Here is an 18307-nt window from a genome sequence, read left to right as displayed (position 1 = left end):
CATGACGGACTGGAGTGCCACGGAGTTTAATGCTCCAAAAGCATAACAATTGAAGGCCTCGGGTGTAAAACATGGTAACATTTTGGTCATTTTTGAGTTACAAAGTAAAATGTGCCATCCTTCAATTTTCGAGTGAAATTGCCATATCATACAATTTGCATTGGACTCAGTGAAGCCTTCTGAAATTGGTAAACCCAACACGAAAACAATTTATCTACAGCATAGCTTCTAATAACCTTTTTTTCTTAATGAACTCAGAAATGACCAAAATGTCACTTTCCATGTTTCATACGCGAGCTTTTCAATTATAATTCTGAGCTAAAATCTCAAAATGAGAATATCTTGTGGCCATGAGTTTCATCTACTTTCTACACAACACCATAAAAATTAATTTTATTGTTCAATATCTGTTCGAGCTTAGAAGAGCAATTTTGCATGCCTACTATTGAACCCAATGCCAAACTTAAATAAAACGAACAAAGGAATAATATTTTTTTGTGGTTAATTCCATATTTGTTTCTAGAAAAAAGAGAGATACATTCCTCTTTACAACGTTTCCTTTGTCGTCTCATGCCACTCAATGCCAAAAGCGAAGTATTTGCATGTCGCATAAGTTTTTACAATCCCCTTCAGAAATGGCACTCCTTCCATTTCGAAACACGCCATGAATTTAATTATAGCAGTATTCTCGTCAATTTGAATATTAAATGTTAGAAGGCAACGCCACTCATTGGAATTTTAGAAATGGCGATTCTTATGCTTCTAAATTGCTAAATTCTAAATTTGATAACGTATTGCACACGAATGCCAATTCTTTTCCTTTAATTATGGCACCAATGCTCTTTTATGAGCCTGTGTGATACGTACATTACCAGAAAGCACACAGACGTATTTGCTGTTTACAACACTCAGTGTATAATTCGAACCTCCAGTAAAATAAGCTGTTTCTTAGAAAAGTTGAAACTAATTTTTGCACTAGAGCTAATTAGAAATTGAATTATTTACAACTGCTGGCCAATTTATTTTCATTTTCTTCTCTTGCAATTGTTACCAAATTCGTTAATTTTATCTTACCAGTTCATTAGGAAAGATAATGAATCAAATTTGACTTATGCATTTGAAAAGCATGAATTGAGTTAGGCATCCTGCGCGTTTAATTCGACACTACATAAGAATGTTCTAATTGAATGACAAAAGTAACATACTAAAATCAGATGAGAATTACCCAATTTTTGTAGAAATCAAATTTTTTAAATCTTTACACAGTTATATCTCAAGAACTAGAGAAATGGCGTAAATACCTGACTTTATGTGAAAATAAGTATTCTAAACGAAAAATATGTAAAAGCATGTAATGTGAAGTTCATGTAGGCTATGCCGTTCCCAACATTGAAATTCGTCAACATTTGTAATTTTTACTCAGCTAAATAGAAAGGAAAGAATGTAATACATAAATGTCCGAGGTAATGACATTCACAAATTCAGAATTTGTGCAAAGTTTTCATTTCTTTCATTCACCCTTTTCCTAAAAACAGCTGGGATCCACTTGAACGTAAGCAAAAACACAATAACATATACGTGCGTCACATTTTCATTTCTGTTGACCGAAAACGATATTCAAAATGGAAGGCAGATAACAAGATTGTTTTTCATTCTGCCTAGGGATATTTCAACGTGAATCTTCTGACGTCAGTGTTTTCCAAGGTCTTGCATAGTGCGTATTCAGCTGTTTTTCATTGAGAAGTGTATCTTCAAAAGATCCGCTAAGTGATATAATCAATAACTTTATTTATTTATATATATATATATATATATATATATATATATATATATATATATATATATATATATATATATATATATATATCCACACACACACACACACACACACACACACACACACATATTTGTATGTTAGCGTAAAGTGCTACGAAGACAGCAGTCAGCTTCAAATTCAAAGTATGGGAGAGTAGCCTTGATGACGGAGCTCCTTAAGCTGTTCATTCACGGTTTCGTCACCGCAAGTTCCAGGTTCGATTCCTGGCCTGTTTCTTTGTAAGTGTCATTTTATCAGTTTCATATAATCACTAATCGTTCTCGCCGTCGCGACTAGCCAAAGTGGCAGAAAATCAATTAAACATACCGAAAAATAGCTGAGATATTTCACATCGGTGCGAGAAGCGACTTTGAGAGTGAAACAATAGAGACGTTCCATAAACTTGCATTCGGCTGGTTGGTGTTCAAGTGCACCCAGCACGTGTCGCTTGTCCCCTCGATGTGAAATATCACAAAAGCAATGGTTCCATTCACGGTGGGGAGTCATAGTTGTTCAGATCCTGCTTTGTACTGTATGTCTAGTCTCGATTAGTCTACCTGTGCATAAATTGAATTTAAAACAAACTTTTTTAGCCGATCTCCGTTGCGGAGTGGTTATCACGGCGCCAAGGGGTCGAATCCCGGCCTGAGCATGGGATGTTCTTTGTGAGTGTAGCTTCACCAATTTCAACACTCAATCCTCACCTTCGCGATTAGCCAAAAGAGGCAGAAAAGTGAAGTGAAATAAACCAATCAATGAAACAAACTTAATCATTTTGTAATGTATTATCATAGGCGCCGTGGCAAGAAAAAAAGGTTCCAGGTTTGAATCTTGGTTAAGGTCATTGTGTTTGTCCCATCATCAATTCATTAGTTTATCTTTCATTGTCCTTGTCGCAATTTGCGCAAGATAGAAAAGTTTCAGCTAGTAACCGAAATACAGGGTTGTTGAAGGTCCAGCAACCCATAAATTCTAATTGGTTCTATTGGGTTCAGCTGCAGGACCGGAAATTTTTTCTCGCGCAATTTAAATTCGGTCCAAGTTGCGTATTGTTTCATTTAAAAAAGGTTTCCGGAAAAAAAAAGGTTCCTGGACCGTATTTAAATTGATCCAGAAAAAAGGTTCCTGGACTGTATTCAAATTCATTCCGGAAAAAATGTTCCTGGATCGAATTAAAATACTTTAAACATAAAAAGATTCTTTACTGCCTAGAACCCATTTACACTTTCTGGTTTTCTCTTCCGGACGGGAGTTGACTTTATTTGCAATTTCTGGAAATTAACAACCCTGGAATTATTAAGGTTCTGGAAATCCATACATTCTAATGGGTTCTATTTGGTTCCGTAACAGGACAGAAACTTCTTTTCTCGTACAATTTAAATTCGATTCACGTTGCGTTTTGTTTCATTGAAAAAATGTTCCTTGGATCGTATTTAAATAGATCCAGAAGAAAGGTCCCTGGACCGTATTTAAATTAAGCCGGAAAAAATGTTCCTGGACCGTATTGAAATACTTTACAGATAAAAAGTTTCTTTACGGTCCAGAACCCATTTACGCTTGCTAATTTTGTCTCCTGGACCGGAATTGAATTGATTAAGAATTCCTGGACCTTTAACAACCCTGCCGAAATATGCAAGTGGCCGCGCGTGTGTATACACTAACACATACATAGATACATTTTCTTCTTTCGAGGAGTGGTAACTATATCGCGCTACGAGCCCGGAGGATCATAGGTTCAGATGCACGTTTCATGAATCATCTACTTCTTCATTCATTCTTATGACGTAAAGACGCACTGCGACCTTTTGATTACAAGCCGACAGGGTTAGCCACGACGCCATCGATGAGACCCGTGACCAAAGAAACCTGTGGAAATTGCATTTGAATTTCTCTCTACCAGGCAAGTGATTCTTAACGGAAGTTGGGCGTTTTATGTTTTACCCTTTAGGCTAATCGCAACGATGAGCATGAGCAAAGACAAGACGAAATTATACTCGTAAAGGAACACACGTGCTCGCGACGGGATTCGATCTTCGGTGCAATCGACCACACATACGCTCAGCCACCGAGGTGGCGAAGTGATTGTGTAAAGTGTGGCTATCTTCATGGGTTAGTTTAGCGTAGAAATTCCTATTTAGAAACATTCCGTAATCAAATTTTGATTGTCGTAATACTTACACCTTGTCCACTTCATTTTCGTTACAGCCAGACATCGTGTCATAGTTAGCACAGAGCACTATCAAGCTCGTTTTAGCCTTTCCATTCATCGTCGCGATTAACCTAGAAAGATGGAAATACGAAGCAAAGCTAAATAGAAACACAAGCACACGTGCGTCGCACAATTAACGTGAATAAACATAATCCATTTGTTCTTTGAAATATGCTTATTTGAAAGACATACGAAGCAGACAAAAGCATATCGCAAGTTTACCGAAACCTTTAACGTTACGAATCTATCAAGGAAGTTCAAATCTGTCGTCTAGTTATTTCTTGATTGTTCATAAGGTGTCTTTAAACATACTTTGATGTTTCTTAAATTGTATAAAGACACGTTATGAACAAACAAATAAATATACGACAGATTTAAACTTTCTTGATAGCGGTTAAATGTTGCGGTAAATTTGCGATATGCTTTTGTCTGCTTCGTATTGAAGATCCGGGAGATAACAGCTCCCTCTAGCAAGAAGCTTCAGTTGGTCGTGTGTCTTGGGTGATTGTGGTGTTGAAATTCCTCCCTACCATCACGTTCCTTTCAAACTTCTGCCGTAGGCCATGTTGGGGGCAGTAGACGAGAAGCCTTCCAGGCGATGGTTCACTGTTAACCAGCTTTACAATCACGTTTCACAGCGGTGTGGATTGGAGGTGAGTGTAATATGCAATCGTTGCTTTGCAAAACTAAGAATACTGTTTTGGTAAGAAGCCCACCGACTTGTTCGTAAAACTGTCATTAGCGTACGTTCTGTTTGCCTGTTTATTTTTGTTGTTTTTACGTCAAATTGTTCTGGCTCGAGGGCATGTCGAGTTGTGAATTTGCGTCAGAAGCCTATGTTTTCGGAAATGTTTCACGTTCCAAACAGTAATGACGTTATTGGGAGTTTCTGCAAAGTAGAACTGCTTACGAATGCACATATTTTTAGAGAAACGCTGGAATCGTGTGTACTGTGACGTTTCTTTCTCTAAAACTAAATTGTGTGCATTCGGTTTAACTGAGGAGTAGCATTCATAGTTTAAGATGGGTCATGTCATTCGGAAAGATTGTGACGCGTTGAATGCTTGAATCACAACCTTGCGATCGAAGGCTCTGGGTTTATGATACTTCATTCTTGTCAAATCTATTTCATCTCTCAGCGTTTGAATTTGGCAAAATCTTTCGTGCTGTTGCGGTGCACTTTGAAAAGGTGAAAAATTTTCGTGTTGTTCATGAAGACGGTTACGAACCTTTTCTGTTGTGTTTAGTTTGCAGAGATGTGTTATAGAGTTGCACCAGTTATCACGTCATGGCGTCCTTGATTATAGTAATTTTACGTTTTTGTTACGTTTGGAGTGTTAGGTTTAATACTGTTTGTATTTCCGCGTGTTATTTGGCTTTTATTTGTGTGAATGCAACAACATTTAGTTTAAAAGAAAACTGTGAAACTGGTAACTGACTGACCTTGTGCACAAAAACACCACCATTCACGAAGCATTGCTAATCCCACTTGCACTTAAGATTCAGGTTGAATATACATTAATGATATACACCATGAATGATATATCCGATCTGCATATGTAATTATACAACCCATTTGTTGTAGCGTTAATAATACGGATTTTATTTTTTTTTATTTAAAAAAGACACCATAAAAGAAAGCTTCGAGACTTGTAATTTTATCCAGTAAATCCAAACACTCTTTTATTAACTTGAGGGTAAGCTCGTCTAGTAGAATTGTGCAAGGGGAATCAGCAGGTTGCATGAAAATAAACCAGATACAAACTTATTCCAGAGTAACAGAGAAGAGAATTTCCCTTGTACACTGGGATCCACGAGTACTACCGTGCAAATTGTCCATGACAATATTCATTAATTTTTCTCTTACATCCTAGTGTTTTTAAGCTATGGATTTTTATGTATACTGGTACAGAAGTTGTCAACAGCTTCTTTTGAGTTTCTTTTAATTCTTGAAGCTCTTATTGGATCAAATAAAGTGCACGAACATGGTGATGGATAATTTGCACGGTAATACTCATGGATACGTATTATACAGAAACACATATTGTTTTACTTGTATCTGAACTTTGTAATAATTTTGCGCTGAACTAATATTCACATGGACAAATTTGCAGTTATTCGAGAAGTAAGATGGTGAAAGAAATACAAGCGACTCACAAAACTTGCATTTTTTAAACTTAATTGGATGTTATTTGTTTTTGATAACAACGAAGCTACCTTTGTGGGTTGAAACATAATTCAATTAAGACAAAATGTACAAAAGAGAAATGATTGAACAATTTGCCAAGTAATATTCATGTATCCTACTATACAATCGACTGCTTAGTTAATTATAATTTATATTATAAAAGTAACATAAATAACCATTTTCTTCTTGTCCATTTGTGATTTTTAAGGAACGGAATTATGTCGATGTTGACCTCTGCTTATTGGAGTTTTTATTTTAATTCTTGAACCTCACATTGCGGAGAACTGAGTCAATGGACGTGATGCTGGACAATTTGCCTGCTTGTGGTCTCTATGTAATCGAAGTGCTTTCATACCATTGTTAACTGTTGCAAATTCATGTCGATCAATTGCCCGTTCTTTACCGAAAGGAGCGTAATTACAATGTTCTGTGTTCGATTTCCAATGGATTGAGCAACGAATTTAAGGGAAAATGTAAATTTAATGATCTTCCTATTTTGATTATTTTATATCACACTACTACCTATCTAGGTTCATCGCGGCGATGAGAATGTATAATAATCCTAGATACTAAATCTAAATAATACTAAATTTGTATGATACTAGACCTATTTCTAGGTTATTATTTTAGTAAAAAACGTATTAGTGACAGCTGACAAAATTATTATATGTATTATTTACTAACATGTTCAAGTAATGTATATTATTTACTGCGAAAGATTTATGTCCTACATTTTGATTCGAAGTCCTACATTTTGGGATAGGAAGTTGTACTTTTCTCTTAGTGATCTGGTAACTCTATATATATATTGTAAAAATATTTTTGTATTTTTTTTAATGAAATTCTGAATCTTAATGAACAGTAATTGTGGCTGGATACATTGCTAACCTTTTGTTTGTCTGTTCTTTCCAGGACCGGGTGACGGGTCACTCGGCCAGCCTAGGTTCCATCACGACGATAGGCACGGCGGCAGGAACGACGTCGTTCACGACGACGCCGCGGATGACACCGACGACGGACTTCCAGCCGCCGTACTTCCCGCCCCCCTTTCCCCCCCAGCAGCAGCTGGACTTCCACCCCGGCCACCTCAACCCCGATCCCTACTCGCAACTCAACTCCCTACACCAATCGCACTATCAAACCCACCAGCTAGGCCAGAGAACCCATGATGTCCTCAGGAGGCCGGAGAATGATCCCCTGCACGTTGTGAGTACAATTCATTTGTTTTTTGTTTGTTAAGAAAGTGATTGGAATGCACTTATTGTCCATTCTCAGAAACAGTATGGTATAACAGGGTGTCTACAAGTCAAGAAATCAATAGGTATACTCTGTCCAAGCTAACTGTAGAGCAGGGCCGCAGCAGAGGAGGAAAATAGAATGGTGAAAGCGCAGCGTTGCCAACCGTGTACGGACGTTTGGTCCAGTTAGTCCGTACGCTAAATGCACGGCTTGTCAAAATTTGCTGTTGCAGTTTTATCCCTAAGAAATTCTTAAACCAATCGTACGGACCGGGAGATAAAAATACGGTCCGTTTGCAATGTGCGTTTGGTATTATCATTTTCAAAAGTTTGCAACGCTTACGGAGAGAAGGAGGAAATCGGGGAACTCCCGTCGCCCATTACACAATCCCGTCCCGTCCCGTTCTCCACAATCCGTGGAGCTACTTGTGCAGAGACTTGTTCTCGTTCGCCTGGTCTACAGTTAGCTGGTACGGGGTTTAGGTCAAGAAAAAGTCAAGAAATTATGCTTTTGGTAAAGAATTTTTGCTATTTTTTACAGTATAGTGAACTTACATTGTTATATACCTGTACTGGGATTTGAAAAAATGAAATTGAGTTGTGGTTAAGATTTGTTCACTTCGTTTCTTAAGAATTGCATTCTTGTATGCGTGGAGTTTTGTAAAAATATTAAGTAATGCGACCATTTCCCATCCAGCATGAAGTCTGAATCATTAATAATTAAAGCAAGTCTAAATCTCTTGTTAAAGTACAGCTCCAGTTTTTATTTTATCTTAATAGGCCTTGTGGTAGGTTTTTCATTGAAGAAAACTATGTATTTTCATAATTTCCAACTATACCTACGTATGAGGCGAGTAAATAAATGTAAAAAAAAAGGTCAAGAATTTTGAATTTTTAGAATTTTGCTATAACCCCGGAAAATTGTCACCTGGGCGCCTGAATATTCAAATTCAGTATTAATATTTTTGAAAAAGTAATCAGAGTTCGTATATAGTAAATTCCATTTTTAAAGTAACAAGTACAGCATGTTTTTGTGTCTTCTGTATCATGTGTATCATTAGATTAGAATAATAATCATGCCAGTATATTTTTTTCACTGTTGATATCAGAATTTATAAATGTGCAGCGGTATGTATTAGAATGCATTACGGTTATTCATGCTGTTGCCAGTTGACCCAGGCATGTAGCCCTCCCCTAAAGCGTTCAAATTTCTAATTTAAATAGTGTACAGTAGGAATTAATTTTACTTCATTTGCCGGATTAAACATCTTGTATAATAAGTTGTAATATACTGAGGAATTAATCTTCAGTTCTTCTATCCCGCACCCAATTTTTCGCCTTAGATACGGCTGCTGATAAGGGATGAGCCCCCCTCCCCCCTTCGAAATAAATTTATCGCTACGGGCCACTCTGGAGCAACAATTAATTATTTTTAATCCAATCTTGTATTAATTAATACATTGTGCTTTACGTCACGCTCCAAAACGTCCAGCTGGGCAATTTCATTGTGGCGGGTGTGATATTCAGACAAATTTACATTCATTTTAAAATTATTTTCTTGGCACCTTCAAATATGTAACTATCAATTCGTGTAATTTAATTTTCCTTGATGAAGGTTATTTAATTTCAGAATATTTGTCCCCTATCTCAATTGTCATCTACGGAAAATACATTTTTGTAATTGAGACGGGTGTAACACTTCCGAGACATGGCTTTATGACCTTACTCAGTCTTTCATAAAACTCTGTGAAACATATGGGTTTACTGAAAATATTTAATTATATTTTCACAAAGCAAACTTTACTCGACATTTAAATGCTTTCAGTTTCTAAAAATATTATTACATTACTTTTTTATAGACATTTTTTGCATGTGACCGATGTGACGTCATGCACATGTAGGAGTATCATACATACATTTTTCAAACTAAGTTTTGCATCAGAAATGAAGCAGGATACTTCAAAGCTTAAGATATAGAAACAAAATAAAGAGAGAATTAGAACGAATTTTGAATTAGTTTAGTTTTCTTATGGTATAATACTGTATCATAATGAAACTAAATTAGCTAAGTGGAAATCCAATTTGTACTATAAGAAGTAATAGGTTTGAAACAATATGTAATTCCAAGCCCATGAAACTAATGTTTGTATTAATAATTCCAAATTTTGCATAGTTTTTCTCTTTAATTTCAAGTATAATAAGTGATATTTTCAATAAAAATGAATTAAACTTGTTTGCCCACTTTCACATGGAATGGTTCAGCTTTATCTTAGTTTCACTCATGTCTTGCAATAAATAAGTAAAATAAAGCTGGCTTCTGAGGAAAAGAGGTCGGCGCCTGAACTGTTTTTGACTTCGTCTGTTCCTGAGTATATAGCACACCTTACATGATGCTACAGTGGGATCCATGAGTTTACAGTGCAAATTGTCCATGACTATTTTCATTCAGTTTTCTCTTGCATCTTATGTGTTATTAAGCGATGGATTTTTATGTTTGGTGGTGCAGAAGTTGTCTGGAGCTTGTCTTGAGTTTTCTTTTAATTCTTGAAGCTCTCATTGGGTCAAATAAAATGCACGAACATGGTGATGGACAATTTGCGAGATAATACTCATGGATCCCACTGTACATATACAGGGTGTTGCAAAATACCTGTTACAACGCTTGGGAGGTGATTCGACAAGTAAAAACAAGGAAAAAATGCCTTGTGAAAAAATGTGGAAATCGGCACCGTTTTCGAGTGACAGGCGTGCGAAAATCGCCTCACACCATGTGTAAAGCACAATAACTCAAGAAGGAAGAAAGATATCAATGTCGGAATAAAATAATACAAACAAAATCGTACCTGACGAATACAATGGTGCATCAATTGAGGCCCAGTGTAAATTGCGCAAGGGGACTTTCAAAGAAAGTGGGGAATCCAATGATGGAAAATCAAGGAAATTTACTACTATCTTCTACATAATGTTGAGATCGGAATGTAGCCACTAAAAAATGGCGACGTATGTCCACATGTCCCACTACTGCTGGGACACCGTCCCACACCCGGGAAATATGAAATTCACCAGAAAATGACGCTATGCCGTCAGATTACGCTCAGATTGATTTCAGCTAATTGATACAGCAAGCCCCACTAGAGGCGCTGTGAGTGTAGGTCACCTGTTACGTATTAGTGTTGGTGGATACTACGTAGAGAGTGTAGTCGACCGTTGTTTTTCCTGTCTTGTTCTGCGTCTCGCAGCGTGGAGTTTAGTCTGGCGTGTGTGTATGGTTGAATTGCGCCAAGGAATATTGTACGTAGAGTACGTATTCCCGTGTTCTTTCTCGGTTTGCAAAAACTGCGTGGACACCTGTGGGACATTACGTGGGTGCTAATCACGGTAGTTGTGATCCGTCACTCGAAGGGAAAGTGCCCCTGTTGCTGGGCAGTTCTCGAACAGGACAATGGTGAGTACTCTACCCACGAGCTTGCTGATATGCATCTCGTTTATGGAGAGGCAAACCGAAACAGCCGTGAAGCACGGCGTTCGTATCACGAACGTTTTCCCAATAGGCGGTTACCAGCACATGCACTCTTTCAAAGACTTGATGCTCGACTGCGTGAAACTGGATCTCTACTACCCCGTAGGTGGGATTGTGGAAGACCCCGCACTGTGCGCACTGTGCAATTTGAAGAGGACGTGTTGGACGCGACACGAGACCGTCCTGACATCAGCACACGTGTCATTGCTCGTACTCAACAAACCCACCATAGCAATGTGTTCCGCGTTCTTCAGGAGGAGGGATTGCACCCATTCAAATTGCATAAGGTGCACCACATACTGCCCACGGACTTTCCCCTACGCATGGATTTCTGCCAATGGTACGTGCAACAAACTCTTGCCATTCCAGATTTCCCAACAAGAGTTTTGTGGACCGATGAGGCAATATTCACCAGGGACGGCATGTTCAACAGCCACAACAGCCACGTCTGGGATATGGACAATCCGCATGCAATCATTGTGCGCCATCATCAACATAGGTTCGCAGTGAATGTGTGGTGTGGCGTAGTAGGTGACCACTTGATAGGCCCGTACATTTTGCCCTCTACTTTGTGTGGTGGGAATTATCGGGTATTTCTACATGACGTATTACCTGAACTTTTGGAAAACGTGCCACTGGCAGGTAGACAACGTATCTGGTTTCAACACGACGGTGCCCCCGCACATTTCGATCGGGGAGCCAGGGCCTTACTCAACGATATTTTCGGCGATCGTTGGATTGGCAGGGGTGGACCGTTACCGTGGCCACCTCGTTCCCCCGACCTCACACCACTGGATTTCTTTGTGTGTAGAGAAATGAAAAGGCTCGTGTATGAAACCCCCGTGGAAAGTGCTGAGGATCTCGTTGCTCGTGTTAGTGCCGCTGCTGGGACAATTGTTGACATGCCAGAGGTATTTGCGCGTACCAGACAATCAGTGCTTCGCCGATGCCATCTTTGTCTTGAAGTCAATGGCGGACATTTTCAACAACGTCTCTGAGTATACCGGTGTTTGTGAGCCCCTATCAGCACCGCATAGTGTCTTTTAGTGAAAGGTGCAAGTGAAGATGCTGGATAATGCTGTACTTCATACCGTCGATCTGCATTGCGGAGGTTGTGCGCTTCTCAGTGGAATCCCTTCCAGATGTGCTGTGCCTGGAAATGTTACATGCCATTGTGTGCGTTTTCTCGCCATTCTTCGTCTTCATTCCTTCGAGGATTACCCACTTTCTTTGGGGAGCTCTCTTGTAGTATATGTACAGCCTGACGACATGTGGCCATTGTTTAACTTTTGTTTTTCGTACTGCAAAGTAGTGTGTCAACATTAAGGGATTGAAAACGTTTTTTTATGATTTTCCAGTGTTTTTTTTCCATTTGGGATGGTGTCCCAGCAGTTGTGAGACATGCGACAAATTGGTTTCTTTTCTTCTTCGTACCGCAATGTGAACCGTGTACAACAGGAGATTTGCAGTTATTTTCCTATTTCCCGGGTGTGGGACGGTGTCCCAGCAGTAGTGGGACATGTGGACATACGTCGCCATTTTTTAGTGGCTACATTCCGATCTCAACATTATGTAGAAGGTAGTAGTAAATTTCTTGTATTTTCCATCATGGGATTCCCCACTTTCTTTGAAAGTCCCCTTGCGCAATTTACACTGGGCCTCAATTGATGCACCATTGTATTCGTCAGGTACGATTTTGTTTGTATTATTTTATTCCGACATTGATATCTTTCTTCCTTCTTGAGTTATTGTGCTTTACACATGGTGTGAGGCGATTTTCGCACGCCTGTCACTCGAAAACGGTGCCGATTTCGACATTTTTTCACATGGCATTTTTTCCTTGTTTTTACTTGTCGAATCACCTCCCAAGCGTTGTAACAGGTATTTTGCAACACCCTGTATATATATATATATATATATATATATATATATATATATATATATATATATATATATATATATATATACATACATACTCCATGATAGTTCCATACAAGTCCTTCTCAAAGTACCTCACAGAATATACCCATAAATAGCTTCTTCATCCATTGTAGTCACAAGATGTTTGCTGCGCAACAATTTCTATCTAGCATGAATATTTTTGAGATGCTTTGAATTGATTGTTCATACTTTAAAACATTAGTCAAAACAGTCTAAAATCCTTAGCTCAAAGGGGAAAAAAAGGGGTGTAAACAGCCCCTAGAGAAAGATTGTCTGCAGAGGACAAACACAACACAATAAAAAGTTAAGGAGACAACAAAAAAATTATCTCGTAGACAGTGCAAAATACCGGTCCTTCTTAAAAAAACTAAAAACCTAGTTGAAACCAGATTTGTAAAAGGTTTATGAACCCATAATTTCTAATGGGTTCTATTGGGTCCCGTTGCAGGACTGGAACCTTTTTCCTCGCACAATTTAAATTCAGTACAAGTTGTGTGTTTTAATTTTAAAAAAAGGTTCCTGAACCTATTTAAATTGATCCGAAAAATAGATTCCTGGACCTTTTTAAATTGATCGGGAAAATAGGTTCCTGGATCGTATTTAAATTCATCCGGGAAGAAAGTTCCTGGACCGTAATTAAATTCATCCGGAAAAAAAGGTTACTGGACCGAATTGAAGTACTTTAAATATAAAAATGTTGTTTACGATCTGGAACCCATTTACACTTTCTGATTTTCTCTCCCGGACGAGAATTGAATTTATTTACAATTCCTGGAAATTAACAACCCTGATTAAAACATTGTCATCACCAGTGGCGGCGATTAGTGGGGCGAGGGGAGCAGTTTCCCCCCTCCCACATTGTTTGCCCCCGCAAAAGTAAAATTTTCTTGCTCCACCCCGAGTTTTAGCACCCAATCGCCGCTAAATCTCAGAACATGGATGATAATTTGTTGGCAAAGCTAAAAGTGTGTCCGAGGAAATTCAAACCAGCCATATTTGAGAAGGATAACGGTAGCAAGGTAACTTTTGACAGCAAGGTTATGGCAACCCTTTACTTTTTATGTGTAACTTACGAAACTCGGATAACCAGAGAGTAAAACAGCTTTTGTCAATGAATTCGCATATATTGTGCATTTGATTCTGCAAAAGTCATGAATGAAGTACAAGAAAAAACAAAACACATTCAACCGACAAAGTTGTTCCATTAAGAAACAGTCTTCCCATAAGCATTTGCGCAGCCAATGGTTGTCATATTAGACACACCGTTTGCAATCACATTCCGCTCCATGTGAACGAAGTGAAATCAAGCAGAGATCCGCTGACTTCCAGTCTTCCATTTTATTATTTTCGCAATTTTGCGATTTTTCTTTTGTCTACATACTCTCCTTTTTTTACCTTCTGGGAGCAGGTATGCAATTAGCAAACGCAAGAAGGTTCCTTTTAAACTTTTTTTTCCTGGTCGTGTGTGAAAGTTAATTACGCCATTGCTAACTTGTCCCCCCCCCCCCCATCCGTTGCGGTACATGCTATTGGAGACCATGACCACATAGAAAGGCTTACACTCGCTGTCTTCCCATTTAGGGAGAGACAAAAAACAGAAATGGAATGCTGAAAAAGTTCACTTTCTAAATGCTTAGGCAAGGTTTGTAATTGTACAGTCAACGGCAAAGATAATGGTAGGCAAATTGTCTTTTTTTCTACATCCTCTGTGATTTAAGGAATGAAACTATGTTGGTTCGAAGCAGGTATTGTTCTCATTGACGTCATTATTTTAATTCATTGTCATCACAATGTGTGATACAGACCGAATTAAAATGGTGATGGACAATTCGTCTACAGTTTCTTTTGCCGTTGGGTGTACTAACTTCATGAGCTGGTACTCAGACAACCCATCCGTTAGAACTCTGATCATGCCTTCGATCAGCAAAGATTTTCGAGTCTATACCTGATTGACTGATACATTTGGTTTATTTTACTTCGGTTTTCTGACACTTTTGATGAAGGGACACTCACTTCCCATTCCCAGGCTGGGATTCGAACCCCCGACCTTGAGTCTATGAGCTTGCCTGGAGTGAGAATTGGGATGGTGCGGAGACAATTCTCAGACCACTATTTCACAAATCGAGACTAGAACGAGAACAGGGCCTTCAAGGCTTGTCGAGACAATACCGAGGAATGTAGTCTCAATCGAAACACTAGTCACAATGACAATTGTGTGAACATTGCAAGTAAATTTAAAATTGTTTTACTGTGCGATCTCGTACTTCACATACAAAGAATGTTATCTTCGGGATCTAGATAGCCATTGGCATTGCCGTTTTACTTCATTTTGCGTTGTTTTTCTGATACTTCTTTTCACTAATCGTGACGATAAGGGTGGGTGTTGATCAGTGGCTGCGATTGGATTCCAAAACCGGGGGCCAATGTTGTAAAACAGGGGGGGGGGGCAAAGACAGTATTTTTCCCTTTGTAGTCGTACATAAGATTATCATAGTGAGGGGGCAAAATTGGCGAAAGGGGGGTCAACTCTCCCCCTCGCCCCCACCACCTACTCGCCGTCACTGGTATTGATAGATAAACGGATGAAGGGACAGTGACAGCAGGATTTTTTTCCAGGGGGACAAACAAGGCACATTTTCCCCAAAAATTGTGTTGTTCCCTTAAAAAAAAACATTGCTTAAATTTGAATTTATGGTGTTCATGCAATAATTAACACATATTATTGTGGCTAAAATGAAATTATATGTGTGAAATACATAATTTTTTGTTTACTTTCATTTTCCAGGGGGGCACGGCCCCCTTGCCCCCCTTCCGGACGCCCATGGACAGTGACACATAAAAGAGCAGGCACCAGAGCCTTGTTTCCTAAATAGAATAGTTTCGACCGATGGTGTACTGCATGGGGCAGAAGTTGACATTTGGGCACCTTCTGAAGGTCTCTCAATACAGCTTGTAATCACTATAGCAGACACACTGAGAGGTTAATGTCACAGGGGGAGTTTCCCCTAAATCTGTTCTTTTATGACCATGTGATTTCTACCAGCTATTCGTAATAGGCTATAGAGGGTAGCCCCTTGCCTCATTGTTCAGTCTGTCCGCAACGAATCTAGGACAGTTTCGATGAAGCCAAAATCACGGACGAATGCGATGATTTTTACGATGGTTATTTTACAAATTAATGGTAGGACATTTGCTACGATCAGGACCTAACCTAACCACAGAACTAATAATGCTGTAGAAGTTTGGAACAACAAAATAAATAGGTGGCTTGGAAGACCGCATTCATGATGTTCTGGTCTGCCTCAAGAGCCAAGCAGAAGACACCCAACATCAAGTGCATGCGGATTGAACTTAATCTAGAAGGCCAGAAAAGGACATAATCGACGAGAGAGTTGGGAAGTGTATTCGCACATATGAGGAAACGGGACACTTCAAAAGGTGGTCTGTTGACTCAAGCCCACGTTCAAAAACTTGATTGGACCAAATTCCCAGCCGAAAATATCAATATTTCACATAATTCTTTTGTAAGAGCTATTGTACGGGGTGTTAAGTCACCCTTCAGTTTGATAGAAGATGTAGAAGGTCATCGCAATTGCCCACCCGCCCTTTCACTTCTAACTGTGTTCATTGCAATTGTCCGGCTACCGTCCGCAACGTAGGAAAAAATTGTCGCTCTCGGACAGAAAAAAACTAAACAGATTAGAAAATTTGATTTTTGAAGGAAGTCCAACGACGGAATGGTGTCAAAATTTGTCGGTGTGTGCGTGCTTGTGCGACTACCATATATTGGGCCTTCCTGTTGTTGTTGATGCTTGTTCTCGCATCTTATAATCAAGGCGGGAGGATCCCACTTTAAACTGTAGGCCCAGTCCCGATTAGCCTATCTATGCATACAGTGGGCTTGAAACAACAAATCCAATTATAATCCAAGAGGTTCCGGGTACGATCTCCGGTACACAGCATATTTGAGCATAACTTTTTAATGAAATTCACACAAAAAACGTAAAATGTGTCAATCGTCACAAACATGGTGACTCCAGTAACGCGTTAAGGTGCATAAATTGCTAATGATTCACTAAAAATACATCAACAGCAATGAGAATATCAGACACGACCATATCAAAGAAACCAAAATTACAGATTTAATAGTGTCAACTGATGCACGAAAAATGTGACTGATTTGATGCATTTCAAGTGCTGTGAATGTAAAACTACTACTTGTAATAATAATAATAATAATTTGAAGATATAAGTAATTAAGGGATTAAATTGCATTGTATACACCGACATTGAGGTTTAGTACCTTCGAAGAAAAGGAGGATGTTTTAAAGTCCACTTTATGCACACACACAGGTCAATCGGAACTGGACCTACAGTTTAAAGTAGCATCAGATGCACTGTGCCTCCACCGGGTATCGAATCCGCAACCCCTTGATTACAAGGCGACGACGTTACCACTACACCATCGGGGAGGTCCTGGTTACTATCAATTTACCAGCGGACCATGTTAAACCTTGCAAACATGTTCTGTTACGGCTAGTGTGAATTTAGTAGTTCCACCTGCTGTCGTGAGGAATGTTTGGGGGAGGGGAGATGCATCCCCCCACCAAGTAGCAAACAATGCGGCGGACGGTTCGATGCGCATGGGATCCTGGGAAAACAATCCATTACACCGTGGGAAAACTATGGCTGGAGGGCAAGGAAGTGTGTCTACGTAAATTCATTTGCCTTTTTCCTTCTGTGAGCAAAGGAAGATGTTAACGCCCACATTTAGGTTTCTATGCCAACTGCTCCAGACAGAAAATAAGCTTGCATACTTTCTTGATATTTGCAAGAAAAATTAGCTCCAATGTAGCCTTGTAGCCAGAGTGCGAATTAACGCGGACTGCATTATTGATATTATAGTAATTATTATACTGATCTCTTAAGCAACATTTTTATTACAGTTTATGTGCAATTAAGTATGAAACTTAACACTGTTGATTTAACATAACTATGCATAAAATACTTCCAAGATTGATAGCTAGGCACATATCTAGAAATATGTTTCGGGGGGGGGGTCAGAACGAAGTGTCTGAGGAATAATAATAATAACAATAATGTTTAAACTAAAATAATTATATTAAAACAAATTAATACTAATTACAGTACATAAAATAATAATATATTATTATTACACGAGTAGGTAAAAATACTGTATAAGAATAGAGATATAAGGGCGCATATTCATTTCATTTACATAAAAACAAGTGCCCTGGAAATGGAATTCATAGATGAATAATTTAATATTTATCAAATAACAAAAATGATGTTGCATGTAGTTGGAGAGAAGTAAGTTTCTCATTAATATCTTATGCATATTATTTTGAGTGTACATAAATGTTCCTTGTAATGT

General features: G+C 38.7%; 1 protein-coding gene across 7 annotated transcripts in view; it reads left to right on the top strand.

Annotated features, from left to right (window-relative positions):
• Positions 1–18307, top strand: part of TfAP-2 (transcription factor AP-2) — a 497362-nt gene that overhangs the window by 246920 nt on the left and 232135 nt on the right. For 6 of the 7 annotated variants that reach the window (XM_083113497.1, XM_083113491.1, XM_083113493.1 and 3 more), the window contains exon 2: positions 7126–7419. In XM_083113497.1, coding sequence (XP_082969623.1) covers positions 7126–7419 — 294 coding nt within the window. Of the gene's footprint in view, positions 1–4520; positions 4679–7125; positions 7420–18307 lie in introns of those variants that run through there. The other variant, XM_083113495.1, reaches the window with a different exon arrangement.

Source organism: Lepisma saccharinum, chromosome 27, assembly GCF_977018435.1.
Source record: "Lepisma saccharinum chromosome 27, izLepSacc3.1, whole genome shotgun sequence".
Taxonomy (NCBI): Eukaryota; Metazoa; Arthropoda; class Insecta; order Zygentoma; family Lepismatidae; genus Lepisma; species Lepisma saccharinum.
Note: the sequence above shows the minus strand (reverse complement) of the source record. Positions and strands in the feature narration are given on the sequence as shown.